The sequence below is a fragment of the Scedosporium apiospermum genome, assembly GCF_000732125.1.
Source record: "Scedosporium apiospermum strain IHEM 14462 chromosome Unknown SEQ_SAPIO_0086, whole genome shotgun sequence".
In the NCBI taxonomy this organism is placed as follows: domain Eukaryota; kingdom Fungi; phylum Ascomycota; class Sordariomycetes; order Microascales; family Microascaceae; genus Scedosporium; species Scedosporium apiospermum.
The window spans coordinates 1,142,681-1,159,704 of record NW_015971787.1 but is presented as its reverse complement, the minus strand read 5'-3'; the positions used below and the strand labels follow the sequence as shown (position 1 = coordinate 1,159,704).

General features: G+C 53.1%; 3 protein-coding genes and 2 pseudogenes across 3 annotated transcripts; 2 read left to right on the top strand and 3 right to left on the bottom strand.

Annotated features, from left to right (window-relative positions):
* Window positions 1-910: 910 nt before the first annotated feature.
* Window positions 911-1,711, top strand: SAPIO_CDS2566 (annotated as a pseudogene; the record flags this gene model as incomplete).
* A 757-nt stretch (window positions 1,712-2,468) lies between these two features.
* Window positions 2,469-3,005, bottom strand: SAPIO_CDS2565 (uncharacterized protein; the record flags this gene model as incomplete). Its single annotated transcript, XM_016785550.1, has 3 exons — window positions 2,469-2,573; window positions 2,687-2,811; window positions 2,972-3,005. The coding sequence occupies 3 exons, from the start codon at window positions 3,003-3,005 to the stop codon at window positions 2,469-2,471; spliced, it is 264 nt and encodes an 87-aa protein (XP_016644926.1).
* A 1,738-nt stretch (window positions 3,006-4,743) lies between these two features.
* Window positions 4,744-5,733, bottom strand: SAPIO_CDS2564 (annotated as a pseudogene; the record flags this gene model as incomplete).
* Window positions 5,734-7,211: 1,478 nt separating this feature from the next.
* SAPIO_CDS2563 (GMC oxidoreductase) lies at window positions 7,212-9,270 on the bottom strand (the record flags this gene model as incomplete). Its single annotated transcript, XM_016785549.1, has 2 exons — window positions 7,212-8,936; window positions 9,190-9,270. 2 exons carry the CDS (start codon window positions 9,268-9,270, stop codon window positions 7,212-7,214), a joined length of 1,806 nt encoding a protein of 601 aa, XP_016644925.1.
* A 6,332-nt stretch (window positions 9,271-15,602) lies between these two features.
* SAPIO_CDS2562 (uncharacterized protein) lies at window positions 15,603-16,955 on the top strand (the record flags this gene model as incomplete). The annotated part of the gene is made up of 4 exons (XM_016785548.1): window positions 15,603-16,140; window positions 16,236-16,353; window positions 16,445-16,506; window positions 16,567-16,955. The coding sequence occupies 4 exons, from the start codon at window positions 15,603-15,605 to the stop codon at window positions 16,953-16,955; spliced, it is 1,107 nt and encodes a 368-aa protein (XP_016644924.1).
* Window positions 16,956-17,024: the final 69 nt, after the last annotated feature.

The following is a 17,024-nucleotide window of genomic DNA, read 5'->3' as shown; positions in this document are numbered from 1 at the left end:
TCCAAAACCCAGGATCCCGAAACCCGCATCTGTGCCTTGCCCACGAAACGATCAAGCCCTACCCGCCCGTTTCCCTTCCAACCTCTAGACCCTTGGCCATCCATCCATCCCATCCAGATGGGGTCGTCTGGCTCTCCGCGTCCGTCGCCCTCGACCCGCGTCTGTCGCCGCCAGGTAACCGAAAAATCAATTGGCTGAGACGCGCCCATTCCACCACCGCCGCCCATTCCCAGACAAGCACCGCGCCCACCCACGTCACCGGTGCTTTTGAAACCGCGTTTTGTGCGTGCAGGCTCATTCCGCAATTCGTAGGCTCCCAGTAAATTGTTTTTGCCAAAGTGACTGTATTTCCCGTGTCTGCCGGTCCCTGCAGGACAGTATCCTTCACGATGCCCGATTCAACTCGTAATATTGTAGATGGGCCCATGTAGCCAGATAGTTTTATTTAAATCGGGCTCTTTTCCTTCGCCACGTTGCTGTGTCTTGTTGGATCAGTTCAAGTCGTTCGGTTTTTTTTGTCTTTCTTGTTTTCCAGATCTTCCAGTCAGGAAGCTTCTCTCTCTCGTCGTCGTCCAAGTCCAGTTTCGATACCCACACTCTTTTTTTTTTTTTTTTGCCCAAGTCCAAGTCGGTTACAACTTACTACGAAATACATTAATACGCTGCTGGTCCAAGTCTCTGGACTTTGTCTTTCTCTATTCCCTCCTTGGGAACTTGTCGACTCCCTGTTGCTGCTGCCGAGAATACCACGTTTGGTTGCTATTTACTTGCTTCCTTTACTATTATTTTTTTTTTATTATTTTTATTGTTTCGCTCGAGTCTCGAGTCTTGATATACCCCGGCCCTCTGGTCCCCAAGTCTGTTTATACCACATTCATTTTCACTCTCTCCATCCACGACAACATCAACAATGGACCACTCCGACTTCATCGCCTTCCTCGTGCCCTCCTACGGCAACGCTCTGGCAATGCAGGCCATCCAGATGCCCCAAAACAAACCCCTCCACACAACCTCCCTCCCCGACCTCATCCCCTCATCCCTCACCTCCTTCGCCTCTTCCACCTCTACCATAAACAACAACAACCATCCCTTCACGAACACAACTACCGGCGGCCCCGCCCTCCAGCTCCGCTTCTCCCACACCCCCAAAACCCACCACGGCTTCCTCATCGGCACCGACCCCACAACCTGCGACATCGTCCTCCCCAAACTGCCCGGAATCAGCCGCCGCCACTGCCTCCTCACCTTCGACTCCGAATCACGCCTTGTCCTCCGCGACACCTCCAAGAACGGCACCGCGGTGTGGTACGATCACCGGAGCAACGGCGACCGACGCGGCGCGGAGTGGGTTCTCAGCAGCGGGGGCAACTACGGGTTTCCCGATCAGGTGAGGAGGGTAGTTATTGATATCCAGACCGTGAGGTTTCAAATTATTGTGAATGCGCCGCTGTTGGATGTGGATGGGTATGTGAGGCGGGTGGATGATTTTCTTGTTGGGCTTGCGGAGAGGAGGGAGGTTGCCATGGGGGAGGAGGTTGGGTTCGCGGCGCCTCTGTTTGGGGGCGGGAGGGGAGATAACAATGGCAGCAGAGGAGCTGAGAGGACGAGGTATGTTAAGTATACCGTCCAGGCGGAGGATGGGATGGCGGCGCAGACGTTCCTTTGGAATACGGCGAGGCCGTGGGACCCTATCATTCCGGTTAGCGAGTAGCAGTGGTGGTAGTTGTGGGGGGGTCTTTGGTTTGTTCCTCGCTCATCTGGTCGGTCTTTTGCTGAGCTGGTTCTATTGGTTTCTGGTTGGAAAGGCGTTTTTCAAATGGGTTTTTGCTTCTGTAATTTGTTGGAGTTATCACCCCTCGGTCTGTCTCTCTTTTTCACTCTTTTCTTCTGTTTATTCCCACCTCTCTCTTTTTTTCCTTCCTGCTGGCAGTTTATACTTGGGAAAGTTCGGAATGGTTTCTTTGTTTGACGAAATTGGATACCGCTCTTTTGAAACAAGATTGAATCGGTCTTTGCAACGGTCTCTGGTGCTTCGGGAGGATGGTTCGGTTCGCTGGTATCTTGGTTTTTCCCTGTTCGGATGTGTAGTCAGTGATTCAGGAGAAGGAAACGGTCCAATGCAATTGCGACGCTCACACTCGAGCTCGATAACCCCCCTTCGTTCAAATTGACCTCTATTCGCTCCTTACTCTTGTTCTGAACCCGGGAACCCGGCGTCTGTCTCGTTATCGCCGTCATCGTCGCAACGAAATGGTCGAGAGAGAAGAAGCGCGAGAAATGTTCGACTCGAATTGGCCCCAAAGCCAGTCTATTGAAGTTCCATTTCACACAAGGCAACAAAGGAATTGTTACAAGGGGAGGTTAAAGAATCCGTATGAAACCTCGGGAGACCATATACACAGGGGAAATGACTGTTCCCCTCAAGACCATATCCCCTCCCACCCTTTTATCGTATTCCCCCGCATCGTCTAGTTGCTCCTCGCACCGCCCTTCGCCGCGCGTAGCTCGTCCATCTTGGCGACTCGCTTCTGGAACTCTTCGTACTGGCACTTTTCGTAGCTGTGCCTCTCGTCCTACACTCGCAGAGATCCCAATGTGGTCAGTATCGCTCTCGGCTCGATATCTCGTTTCGCCGACGGGCCCGTCAAGAGATGAAAAGAGAAGGGAAGGGAGGATCGAGGCTCACTGTGCACTTCCACGGCAGGTAGTAGGTGTCGTATCGGCATCGGTTCAGAGGAATGAGGAGGTGGGCGCAGCTGTCACGGTAGGCGATGGGGAGCTTGGCATCCCGCATCTCCTCGCGAGTCGCCACTAGAGAAAAACAATATCGTCAGTAACGGGCCAGCAAGTGTCGTTCTCTCTGTTCAATTTCGGGGGAGGCATTGGTGGGGAGGTGAGTTGTTTGCGTCGGTGAGTGATCAATTCGACAGCGTGCCGAGCCGGGGAAAGGCGGAATGGGGACGATACGTACGCCTGGGGGCTTGGGTAGAGGATTCCGACGTCATTTCGTTGTAGTTTTCGAGTCCAATTGGGAGGGAATTGGAGGGTTCGAGGTGCGGCAGTTCAGGTGTCGTTTCTTTTGAGAATGCGGAATTTCGGAATCGATGCTGAAGATGCTGAGATGCTGGGATTGTGCCGTCCCTGATTGGCTGGTTTGATAGTTTTGACGCCTTGTTTTCGAGGCATTGCTTTTTGAATGACAAGGCAAACAATTTCACTCCTCCTGGTTTTAACATCACCAGTTCGAATTCCAGCTTCACATTAAAAAGATTGGATTTTTTTTTTTTTCTCAATTAACAAAAAATAACTTTTCCGCCCTTATAACCCCGTCGGGTTACTCGCGCGCCTGCAGAACCACCCTGGAATCACCCTACGGGATGGGGATCTTCTTTTTCGAAAAACAGGTATTTCTTTACTCGATCCCTGGGCACCGGCGGCCGCTGGGAGGATCGGCCCCTAAAGTTTTCCCCCTCGCCAGGGTTCGAACAGTGGTTCCTGCTCCCCCGAGCTTCCTCGCTGCGTCGTCTGACAATCGAGCCATCTGCTGCTGGTGATGATCCGGGGGCTTATTGTCACATATAACACATAAGCAAGTGCTTGTTTTGAGGGGCTCGTGGATTGGGAAGGAGCGGAGGGATGGGAAGGGGTGGGTGGTGAGAAGGAAGGTGCGGCCTGGTGGTGGACGGGTTACTGCTGAGAGGGAAGAACGTCGGACTGAGGTGGTGTGTGATATGGCTTAATTCCCACTACGAGCTGCTTAATAGAACATCGAGATATCAGCCGTCAAGAATACCACGCTCGAGGTTCTAGGGATGGAGTGATGGTGTCAATGATCTTGCCTCATTGAAGCCTCACGGTACACCGCTGAGCCCTGCGAGAACGTGATACTCGGAGCAATGGTAGGTCGGATTGTCCCATGATCCCCTAGAGGCCCTCTCCACTTTCCACGAACGAACACCTAGAAGAGCCTCAAAAGACTCGATAACCGAAGCACATACTGCAACCTCCCAGTCTCCGCCCATGAGGGGAGGCGATGGGTCAGACGAAAGCTAGACGTCGAGGAGCCTTATGAGCATAGCTGACTTACAAGGAGAGAATGCCTTAACACGCTTCGAGGAGCGTAAAACGTTCCACCGACCCCGTATCCATAACGCCTAGGAGGAGATTCGCCTCCCACGCGTCCTTATCCCCATTGAACTGTGGGCGAGTGATCGGCTCCCCAAAGAGCTCGGTATGGTTAACTTACCGCAACTCTTTTCTGGGCGAGACTCGAGGCACTGTTCCTGAAGCGTTTGGCTGCCGACGACGCATTCGGACGCAGTGATCCTGGGCCCCGTTGCCAAGGTTCGCTCGGCAGCTTAAGCCTGGGTTGTTTCATTCGTATCATACTTTATACATCTTTTCTATTTTCTTCCCACTGACTCCTTTGTGATATAACTACGCGGTGTACTGCCAGAAGCTGTGTTTCGAATGCAACTGTATGTCGAGTTCTTGGAGCAGAGGCCTGAACTGCCTCGATCTGTTTTGAATGAAGTCTATGACTTGATAGCCGCAAGCATCGAGATTAAGAGTCACACAATTGATGCCTTACTGTTTCCATATTTCCTAGAACCAGGTCTCTCGCTCTTACTGTGCTCGCTCGTCGCCCTCGTTTCGCCATGCCATGCCTCCAGTGCTCCCAATCGCCAATTCAATCAAACAATGCAAAATTACGATGAATAAATAACTCCTGGTCACCATAATTCATATGTCTTCCTTCCCGTCCTGCTCCTTCTCCTCCCAGGGCAGCACGACAAGTGAATCTTTCTCTCCGCCCTCCCCATCAAAAGTCGCCATCGAATCCAGACACAAATCCAATCCACCGACCTCCTCCACAAAATCCTCCTGCCCAAACTCCTCCTTTCCAAACACCTCCTTTCCAAGCTCCTCCTCTCCGCCCTCATGCCCCTCCTCCGAAGGTCTCGCAGCCCCATAGTCCGGAGGCGGCGCCCCAATGCTGAACCGCCCCCGAACCGCGGTCGTCTCCTTTCCCAAGTCAAGGGCCGTGGGATCGTACCTGCTCGAGAACCACCCGCGCCGGGAACACCCAGAATACTCGATAGCGAAGACCTTTAGCCCCGAAACCGTCCCAGAGATCCCAGAAGCTTTCTCGACGCGCCTCCCGCCTTCAATCTCTCCAACTTTTTGGCCTGCGGCGAGGGCGGCGGCCGGGATTGCGGCGGCGAGTTCGCCCGGAACGGTGACTTGGACTGTGACTTTTCGATCCTCGTTCGACGCGGCATCTGTACCGGTGCTGGCATCCATAGCAACCAGAATCCCCGTCACGAAATACAGTTTCTTAGGAGACCGCTTCTTCATCATCTTGCGGATTTCGACGACGGCCCGCTCATCGGCAATCACAGCCTCGAACGCATCTTCGATCCGCTGAAGCCGTCGCCGCTGAATCAACTTGGAGCTAAGAGTATAGCTCCCCTGCTTCTCCCTCGTCGCATCGTACATGAGGGCATCGTGGAAAGCGGCCCTGAGCGACGAGCTGTGGAGTTTGTTCGCGTAGACGTCTGCTCGGACGATGTCGAGTTTCTCGTCGAGGAAGGGCTTGATGATGCGGGTTGGTTCCTTGGGCGCGAAGGAGTGTTTGAGGGGGTTATAGGGGTCGATGACGAGGCGGCCGAGGATCTTGTTGGCTTCTTCTTCGCCGGGTTGGTTTAGGATATCGAGGAGGAGGTAAGGCATGTCTGCGGCGCTTCGGAACAGGGAGTCGGAGTTTGAGTCCCTTGTTGTCACTGTTTCAAGTCGAGAGGAGTTTGATGCGGCAATAGATTGAACACCTTGCGGCTCCACTGGCCCTAAGGGTCTCTGTCGTCTTCTTTGCAGGTGGAAGGAAAAGTTGTGGCGTTTCCAATCCGTACCTGCACCAGTCTCGAATCCCGACCCCAGCGCTGCTGCCGCGCATGAGACGGCGAAGCCCCGGTGCCTTCCTGCGACGTAGCCGACGACCTCACAGTCTCTCAATCAGAAGCTGCGATTGGAGAACTTCAAACCCCTAGGAAGGAAACGGTCTAAGAGGGGGCAGCACGGAGCAGCGGCCAAAATTTATACGATATTGAAACCCTCACGTTAGGCGTTTTGTAGACAATGGGAGGTCTAGGAGGCGTCAATTGACATGAGCAATCGTCGCCTTTGAGATCGGAACAGACGAAAAACCCCATTCCCTCCCCGAATGGCGATTTTTATATTCGAGGTCTTCTTCACTGCCCAGTCTATCAAACATGAAAATTCCGTCATACGACAGCGCCTCTTCGTGGGGACCGTTCGGGTCGTATGATCGCGTGTTCGCTGCATCAATAGTTTGCGGGCAAAATTGCAAAACCCCTTCGCCCCGTCGAGTCGCGAAGGCGTCCAGATTCATGTCTCACCACAGGCGGGCCGGGCCGACAAGAGGGCTGTTTTATATCCCCAACGGCTCACAGAACCTGACTTGTCGCAAGAATTGGGGTACCTTTCGTCCTGAAATGAGTGAATCAGACTCGATTTAACCGCATAGGCTAGGATTTCTCAACGCCTCCAGCTGGTTTGGACCATTTAAACCACACTGTCACAGATTCTGCTTCCTTTTGGATTTGCGAGAGCAGGTAGAGTAAGATGGTAACCTTCGATTGGGCGAGATGAGAGTCTCCTGTGAGCTTACCTTTGGTTTCCGGCTCGCCCCTCGATGCTTAATCCCAACTTCTGCATCATCGCAGGGAGTGCTTAGTAGGAGAATCATTTCCAAGTTCGGACTGGGTCTCTCCTCACGGTTGGAGGAGGCACCCGTGGGCCGTCCTCTTTCTCGTCTATACACCTGATGTCCCGCAATCATTCTCTAACCTGCGGGAGGCTCTCTTCGGGTTCATCACATGCACTACCTGGCCCTTTTTCTCTCCACGTTCTCTGGATCATGCTTCCGCCATCTGTCCAGGCACCGGTTGACGTGAGATGGCACGAATCACTAAGACTATATCGAAGGAGTGGACGAAATACATCTGATTGGGACTGGAACCGTTCGGGAATCTAATATTATATATAGCGAAGTTCGGAGTGTCTACCCACTCTCCAGAAGGTATTCAATGTTGCGCACGATGCAAAGTATGTCCACAAACACAGGCAAGTAAACACGCTCTTACTCTCCACGAAATGAAAATGTCCCCCATGAAAACACGAGATTCTTCTCCTTATGCCTCGTCAATGATGATATCGGCAGCAATCTCCGCAATACCATAAATGGCAGTCTGGATATGAGCGGAAATAAGCAGAGGAATAACACTAGCATCGACAACCCTCAGGTTATCGGTGCCGTAAACCTTGAGCTTAGGATCAACAACACCGCCGTCAGCCTTGGGAAGCATTGAGCAAGTGCCGACGGGGTGGAAGATGCTAAGGGCGGTGCTGAGCGCAAAAGCCTTCCACTGCTCATCGGAGCCATCGACGACATCGAAGCCGGGCTCATACTCGTTATCCCAAAGGGAAGCCATGGGCTCAGTAGTGGCAGCGCGACGGCAGTACTTGACGGCCTCGACGATGGCCTGGAGATCGTGGGGGTTGTTGAAGAAGTTGGGATTGATGACGGGGTTAGCAGTGGCGCTGGGGTTGGCGGTGTTGATGTGGATGCTGCCGCGGGCGAGGGGGTGCATGAGGCCCGCGATGAGGGTGAAGAATTGCTGGCCGAAGAGGGGAGAGGTGGCGGCGGGGTATCCCTTGACGCCGGTGTAGCCGTCGGAGAAGATGAGCTCGAGCTGGGGGATGGTGGAGTCGGAGAGGAAATCAATCTTCTTCTGCGTGACGGGATGCGGGTCAGCAGCGGCGGCAGCCTGAGCGCGGGCACGGATATCGGTGCCGTTGTCAGCGAGGACCTGGTCCCAGTTCATAAAGGCGTAGCCGGAACCCGTGTACATGTAGTGGGAGCGTTGACCGGCGAGCCACAGCGCAAGGTGCTCAGCGGCGTAGGAAGAATTGGCGCGGAAGTTATCAAAGGAGATGTATCCCGGCTTGAGCTGGTACGAGGTCTGGATGCGCAGGTGATCCTGGAGGTTCTCTCCCACACCGGGGAGGTCAACGAGCTGCTTAATCTTGGCGGCCTTTAGGACCTTAGAGGAACCGATACCAGAAAGTTCGAGGAGCACGGGGGACTGGACGGAGCCGGCCGAGAGGATGACCTCCTTGTTGGCGCGGACGACGGTGCCGTCGAGGAGCGTGACGCCCGTGGCGCGCTGCTTCTTTCCGGACTTGGCGAGGTTGACCTTGGCGACGGTGGTGTCGGTGACGACGTGGAGGTTGGACCCCGCGATGGGCAGGTAGGCGTTGGCAGAGTATGACCTGTTCCAGGGGACCGGGTCGATGCTGCTAGGCTGGAACATGACGCCGAGAGGATCGCCGCCCAACGACTCGAGGTTGGACGACACGCCCAGGCCATTGAGAGTTGGGATGAACGTGTCCTGCTGCACGGGCACGAATCTGTTCACAACGGCCTGCACGGGCCCGCTGTCTCCCACGCCCTCGCTACCATACGTCTCCGTGTTCTTTCCCGTAAACGTCTCCGACTTCTTCATCGCCTCAATCATCGAGTCCCAGTTCCACCCGGGATTTCCCAGCTCCTCCCACGCGTCATACTCAGCGGCAGCGGCGCGGTCGTACGACATCAAGTTGAGAGCCGAAGACCCGCCGAGAACGCGACCGCGGTTGTAGCTGAACACGCGGTTGTTGACGGAGGGCTGGGCCACGGAGGTGAAGTTCCAGTCGTACACGGTGCCGAGGGTGGTGCCGCGCATGCCGGGGATGTTGATGCGGAGCTCATCGGGGGCGGCGGGCCCGGCCTCGAGGAGGAGGATGCGCGCGTCGGGGAGGCCTGAGCTGAGGCGGGCGGCGACGGCTACGCCGGCTGTACCGCCTCCGACGACGATCTGTTTAGGTTGGTGTTAGTCGGGGGCTTTTGTTTGCTTCATTGGTGCGTGGTTCTTCAAGAGCGGGAGGACGGGAGGACGGGAATTAAAGGTAGAGCACGAGCAAGCTTCGGTTCAGTGAACTCTATGCTTTGCGTGGGGGGAGACGGGGAAAAAGAGAGCGTCATCGCACAGCAAATTGTGGTTGGGAAACTCGACGCGATGGTGGGAGTGAGAGAGTCAAATCCCGAGGCAGAAAAAGGTTAAAACATACATAGTCATATACATCGTCACACTTCTTCTTCGGCTTAGCCAAGACGGCAGCCGATAAGGCTAGAATGAGACCGAGCTTCATGTTTGCCTCTTATACTTTAAACGGGCGAGAACCAGATTGTCGGGAGAAGGTGGATGGACGGATTCCTCCGCTGATTGGAAGCAACACAGGCAAAAAGAAGGTTTTAAGGGAATGTGATTCAGCCAGAAAGAGAGAGAAGCGAATGTATTGGCTGGACTGAAGAGATACCGTGAAGATAAAAAAGAAAAAGGCTCGAAGAAAAGCGGGAGGAGATGGAGGGGATATAGAAGTAGGAAATAAGGGAGGGTAGGAAGCTATGGAGGGCTCTGAATGGATTAGGGAAGGGGGATAGGGGAAATCAATGGCCTGGAGCTATTGACCTTGAAGCATAATTACGAATATTGAACAAGGCTTCAATGTAGTTTTTACAGGCTTCAAGGAGCTCTCACTTTCCAAGACCGGCGGGCTCAGGGCGGCAGTTACGGAGTGGGTTGTTAGTTAGCTTGGTGAAGGGACAATGGAAGGAGAGACAGGTCCGCAGCAGCTTGGGGGGCTGTGAGATATAGAATGAAAATGCTACGCTACGTCCATAATGGGCAGATATGATGCTGTTGGCTTGCTGGGGGGAATGGCCCCAAACAAGAAACTCTCCGTCCGCTCTTCATGGTCCGCTGTCTTACTTCGCTAGAGCAGCTAATGGCTTCGGGAAGCCAGGCGGCTAAGGCGGAGGAAAACGAGGATAAGCTCTGATGGTAAAGGACGAAATAAAACACGAGCCGGGGGGAGTGTAGAGGCCGCACTTTACAGTCGACGCTAATACTTCGAAGGGGAATTTGCATGGAACGAGAAAGTGGGAAGGAAGTAACAGGTAATATAAGCATTGGCCTGGCCCAGTCCTCTTTTGGTCTTACATCGAAAGAGAAGAGGAATCGAGTGAGGGGGGAGCAGCATCATGGACGAAGGAGCTTACTTCGCAGAAAATGATAGAACAAAGAAGACCCAATTTCAATGCTAAGGTAGTAGCCGCAGGTTTGCGGGGTCCAGGGGGAGAACAGACAGGAGTGTCCGGAAGATGCGGGAATATTTGAGAGGAAAAGCCAAGAGGGAACGAGGGAACGCGGAGGGACCTTTGTGGGGGAGCACTGGGCTTGGGTTGTATTATTGGAGGACCGAACACGGCCCACTGCTTGACCTGGAAGGTGTCTACGACCTGTATTATTCTTACGGGTATGCTGAAGCACAGGAATGTATGTGCGAAGTCTGTCGGGGGAGGGCGGCAAGACGGGAATCTTCAAGCGCAAGTTCAGAGAATAGGACCTGTTTCTCAGCTTTTGCACATTCTTGGTTGACGGCTTGCGCGACACAGGATGTGGGGGGCTCGAGCTAAGAAGAATAGGGATAGTTCGCATGCTTTGCCTGTTAGGCAGACCGTAGAGTTCTTGGGGGCGACGACGGTGGGGGAAGGGAAAGAGAAGGGAAACGCAGGGGAAAACGAAAGAAGGAGATCGTTTGACAGGATCCATGGTTGAGCCAGATGAAGGGAGGCGGGGACTGACATGCAGAGACTGGGAGATTCCCTGCAGGAGATTATAAGGAATGGCTAGATAGACGGCATAGCAAGGACTTTCTGGTCTTGGCGAGTCAAGCACCGCAGAGTAAGACATGAGCGGAGTCGCAATGGACATTGATCCTACCCAGACGAGTCGTGAATACTTTGTGCGAGTAATTTAGAACCCGCAAGAGAGAACAGAAAGAATAGGATTCCTTCGTACAACTGGTCAGAGTTACGCGGTCCATGTATGGAATATGTATACGAAGTATGCATGTACGTATTACGAGGTGATCTGTGTTCCCCTCTCCAGTTCTCCAGTCCCCTGGAATTCTTCTTGGAGAATCCTTGATTTGTGAGATGCAGATGCGAGATCCTTGGCGTCGGGAATAGCGGCTGAGATTTCACTCCCTTGTCCCTGTCGACCAGGATAGGGTCGTATTGAGACGGAGAAAGATATTGACACCATTCCTTCAAGTCCACATCCTGCCCTGAGCGACCTTGCACCTCATTTCCCCTCATCCCTCTGGCAAACCAGCACCGAAACTGTCTCCAACAAACATCGCCTAAAATACCTTAAACACGCTAAGCTGGCGTCAACCTCTTCCCACAAGGGAAGATCCGCTATTGGCGGATCTTCGGAGTTAACGTGGGATCCTCCCTTCAGCCCTGCTGAGAAAGAAAGTTTTCACTCGTCCGTCCCGGGGAACTTGATGATGCGCCCGGATGCGCTAGTCGCCCTAAAGGGGGGGACGGCTCAACACTATTGAAAATGTATTGCATAGAGGCAATTGAGGCCGCCGTGTTCCTCGACTCCTTTATGCTTCTTGGTGAACAAGCTTTTCGGCGGGTCTTCCTAAGATGATGTCAAAAGCGGGGAGGGAGGCGATATTGAATGGGAATCTGGAGTAGACAAGATGAAGAGACGAGTGCATTCGAGGTCTCGCAGGCCAAGGGGCGGCAGTGTCGAAGTTGTGGTGCCAGAAGATTTGCATGGAGATGAGAAGAGTGATTCACGACAAAGTATGCAGCCGACCTTCCTTTCACAGCGAAATGCCAAGCTTCTAGGATTTTCAATTGATTCAATTGATTCCTTTCCCCTCGTTGTGTGCTCTGCTGCAGTGCAGCCCTGCATTACATGATTCTGATGGCAGCGTAGCAGTCTGGTTCGGAAGAGCTGCCCTGGAACCGATGACAGGGCCTGGATAGGGCATGGATACACTTGACAGTGACAGGGATCGGGCATGGATTGAGCCCGTGTCTGGCTAAAATGGAAGGATTCCGATCTTATACTTCAGAATGTATGAAGCAGGGGGGCCAAGCTGTGTAATTTCCCGCAATGCGCCGCCATGACGACGCGAATCCCCTGAAGAGATCCTTTCCATTGTCAGCGTTGCGCCGAGAATTTGGCGAGCCAGCCAGCCAGCCAGCTATTGTTCTTGCGAGAGAGCTGCTTGTCCAGGACTAGCGCTATTCGGAGCCGACCGAAACTCTATTAAATGGGCCAGGCATAAAGTAGCGTATACTACAAAGAATGATCGAGTCAGAAATCAAAGCGAAATGAGAGAATGGTACATCAGTATGAAGCTGGCTCATCCTGATCAAACCTCCGAAGGATCCGGACTAGAGCTGGAGCCAGAGGCGAACGTCCGTCGTCCCCCGTGGAATAAGCTATAAACTTTGTTGCCTCGTCCGCTATAACTCGGACGACGCAATGATGCTAACCAGCACGATTGATGATATCGACTAATGTTAGGGTTAGGCAGTTTAGCAGAGGCTACTAAGATAGTGGTGGCCAATGTGATGCGATACCGACCGGGCACTAGGCAATGCCATCTTGATCTTGTGGTTAAAATCCCGGACATGTCTCCACCCTCGATATGACCGGTGGATTCGTGGGACGGTACAAAGTACATTACTCGAAGTAGAAACCAACAACCGAGACAGAGAAGAAGGTGAAGTTGCTTTGTACGAAGTGTGCAGCTTCCGAGGTGAGATGTACGGGCTTTCGCTACCTTTTCGGACACCGAATCTCGACACTTGACTGCGATTCCTTTGACCGTCGAGTGGCTTCGAGTACTATTTTTTTTTTGTCCTCCTTGTCGTCGCTCAACAGGGTCCGTTGGAAGCCTCCAATGTGCCGGAGGCATCCAAGTACGACCAGACTCCACAGTGTATCATCTATACTACCAAGGTTATGAATTGATGCCCCCAACTCCGACATTGCCTCAAGACATCGAAGGATCAACTACTTTGTAGTATCACTGATGAAGCCGATGAAGGAGGCCGTGTGTCCTCGGATCCTGTGCTGTACCTTGCAGGTTTTCCATCGCGCCATGTTTACTCATGGACATTGCAAGGGACCCCGCGGAAGATGGTACACGCAGCCGGACCAGCGGGAGAAGGAAAAGAATGGAATGAATGGAATGAAGAAGAGAATAATCGGAAATGGGGGAGGGGGGTAGTCCTTGTGGTCTAGAACGCAGAAAGAGAAAGCCTGGGAAAGAAGAATGGGGTTAAAAATACAAAAGAAAAGACAAAGGGATTAATTCGTCGATCACATAGAACATTCTCTTTGAGAAGCATCGCATGCATCTTTTAAGGTTCTTTTATTTACAGTCTCTTCAAGTTACACGCTTGCCGGATTCCGATCCATCTACTCTCTTGCATTTGTCGATCGTTGATAATCGATGATCGTCCCTCCACAAGGCAGTCTAGTCCGGGGCGATCCAAATAGACTTTGGACTAGTCGCGTACAAAGGTTAAACTGCACTACATAGAGACGTGGCCGAGAAGAAACGAGAGATAAGAAAACTTGCTCTTGTTGGGGCCAGACAGGGACGACAGAAACACTGAGGTATTTCTCCCACTTACACCCTAGCTAAGGGCATGGGACGATTAGATCCATGTCGACTTGCATCTGGGTAGCGTCCCAATGCGCAATCCTTTCTCTCTCCTGGTCCACACCGGTGAGAAATTAAGCTGCCACGCGGACCATCCATTCGCCAATGTCGCTTGTGTCCTGTCTCCGTTCCACGCAAATTGACCTTCAGTGACCACTAAAACAACAATGCTCACGACTAGTTTCTCTGCTTCACGCTTTGTGTGAGTAGACTACGTCCGGGGCACGCGGCTTTCCGAAGCGAGACTCGAATAGGCCAAGCTGTTTGACTAGTCTATGCCCTTCTCTCTCTAGTCCTGGGCCAAGAACCCAAGGGCCCAGCTGCCCTACGAAAGGATCTCGTACTTCGTAAATTGCCCTATAATTCCTGCGACACTATTACGATAAGTGTCCAGGTACTTCGACTTCGAAGTTTACTTTGATACACCGGCTGGACCGCATTATAGTCTATTCTCCCGCTCCCGCTGGCAAAAGTGACGCCACACCTGGAATCCTGCCCGTCGAGATCGACGGCCGAACATCCGTTTCTGTTTATACCATTAACATTTATCCAGCCGCTTTACACTATACGAAGCACTGGGCCAGCCATCGAGATCCGAGCGGAAAGGGGGCCCCTCTTTTCCACGCTTGGAGATGCTGTCGATCGAGCTGAGAGAAGTGGCAAAAGCAAGAAGAGAGAGTGTGTGTCTAGACTCTGTGATTCGTCTTGAGAAGTGACAGAAGGTCTCCCAAAATGCAGCAAGGGTGAATGAATGTCACCAACCACCCCGGTCCAAGATCGCAGGAATCATCCATCTTCATTGCGACTCGCTTCGGGAAAGCCACCGACAGCCACAAATAATCCTCAATTCACACTCGTTTCCAGTACCACGCTTGCGTCGCCTTGCCTATTCTTCGATACCCCGGATCCCCATCAAAACTTGTCCCATCAATGCTCGAAAGGGCACGCACATACGATCACGCACCACACACACACTCGCAGACACACCCCCCACGCAAGCAGCAAGGGAGCATTAGCAGCAAACAGCTACGGCAGCAGCCAGGCGACGCCCGCCTTTAGCCTGACATCTCGAGCAAACCCCTGCCACTTTTCCGCCGAAACTCTAAAAAATCCTTCCCCTTCATCCTGGAGGCACCCCGACGCTGGAAGACGAGTCCTTCCTCACCCATCTTGCTAATTCTTCAGGTTCCAGACATTCAGGGGTATTCGCATTCTTTTCTGCAGCCACCTTTTCCGTTCGGGTGTGACGCCGTGGATGGATGGGGCGTGCTGAGAGTCCTAAGACCATGAACCCCAGCGCCATGCGATGCAGAATATCTCGCCTTCTCGAACCCCGGCAAGAACCCATTCCCGTTCGTCTGTTTCTCCGTCTCTCTCGTGCGCCACAGAATCCACGGAACTAGGAGAGACGCCATAGCGCCTGTCGGATATCGAAGGCGGGCCTCGCTCCCAAGTAACGGCTCTGCGAAGATCTAAGGGGGTTGAGAGATAACCTTAATAGAATCTTCACGCCCCTCCCGCACCGGTTCAACTCTACACTCCCGGTGGTCACCTCTCGTTGCTTCTCTGATACCACGAAGTAGGTTGCCATCGAGGAGTCTGTTCGTGCTTATTCTTTTTGTTTCTCTTCAAATCCCCCCCTCTGCGAGGTTACATCTTGATTCTGTGGTGTTTGGGATCTATGGTATATCACGGGCTCCATTTCCCGTCTACCTCCCTCTTTCTCTACCTCTTCTTGTTCTTCAGACCCGTCCTTGGTGCCAAGGGCAAAAACCTGGGTCTGAGGATCTGATATAACACATATTAAGACCCGCTTCTCCACACGTTTTGGCTGCCAACGCCCGTGTTCCCATTCTTTCACTTCTTCAGACACTCGCCAGCCAACCCAACAACAGTGTCTCTTTTCCCCCCTTTCCTCTCCTCCTCCAATCGAGCCCATCATGTCTTCGACAACCGACACCGACCTACCCCCTTCCGAAAATGTCGGCCCCCTCCTCATCGCCCTCTCCGGCGTCCTCATCTTCTTCGTCATCGTAACGACCATCCTCCGCATGTGGATCCGCACCGCCCTGCACACCCTCGGCTGGGACGACGCCACCATGTGCGTCGTGACCGTCATCGCCATCATCCGCTACGGCCTGCAAATTGTCCAGGTCGTCTCCTACGGCAACGGGAAACACCGGCCTTACGTCGACGAACAGGACTACGTCATGAACAACCAGCTGGGCTGGTGGGCGCAGATTTGTCTGTTTTCGGGGATCTGCGTGTTGAAGCTTTCGATCATGTTGTTGATTCTACGATTGAAGGATTCGAAGAACTTGAAGATTATTTTGTATTGTGCTATGGCGGGCCTGATCATTACGAACTTTGGCGTTATCGTGATCCTGTTGGCTGAGTGCAGGCCTGTGGGATATTGGAGAGGGAATGGGGAGTGTTGGGAGCCCAAGGTTCGGATTTACTCGATTTACTTTACAATTGGTAAGTTGGGAACGCACACATCCAGGTTGTTGGCTATCTGCGGTGGCGAGGGACGAAAAGGGGGCTGGATGCAAGAGAGACTAACGAATGTGCAGCTTACTCCATTGTGACCGACTTTCTCTGTTCGCTGCTTCCTCTTGTCGTCATCTGGAAGGTTCGCATTCCCTTCAAGACAAAGTTCATGGCCTGGAGCTTGATGAGCTTGGGTCTGATGTAAGTATTAAGGTCCCAGTGCCCCAGGGCGGAAAAACCGGCACCATGGTGGGGAATGCTTTCGGATGCTAACCGGTGTAACCTTCAACAGTGCTACTGGCTTCGGTATTGCCCGTGCCGCCTCTCTGGGTATCATCACGAATGATCTTACATGTAAGAAACTACGCCCTACCCCCTTTATTCGGACCATTGTCTGACGTTAGAACCACCCAGGGACCTACGCCATCGCCGCCATCTGGTCCAACCTCGAATTCTACCTCGGCATCATCGCCGCCAACCTCGCCCTCTCCCGCCAAATCTACCTCTACTTCTTCCGTGGCGAGACCACCCCCCACGACACCAACTACGGCAACCGAAACCAGTATCTCCGCTCGTCCTTTTCGAACGGCCCCCGCTCGGCCCATCGCACCGATAACTTGCGAGGCGACAAGGTCATGGACCGCGCCGCCACGCTCATCGAGGGGAGGAGACGGCCTTCCGTTTCGAGGAGCGATGGGAGTGAGGTTGAGCTTGAGGCTGGGATTAGGAAGAAGACAGAGTTTTGGATTTCGGAGGAGGAAAATGAGAGTCATGGTTCGTATAGTGGTGGTGTCGCTCGATGAGATGGTAGTGTGTGACCTGTTACGATTAGGCGGGGGGGTTGGTCGAGTGTAGGATGAGTTATGTGGCAC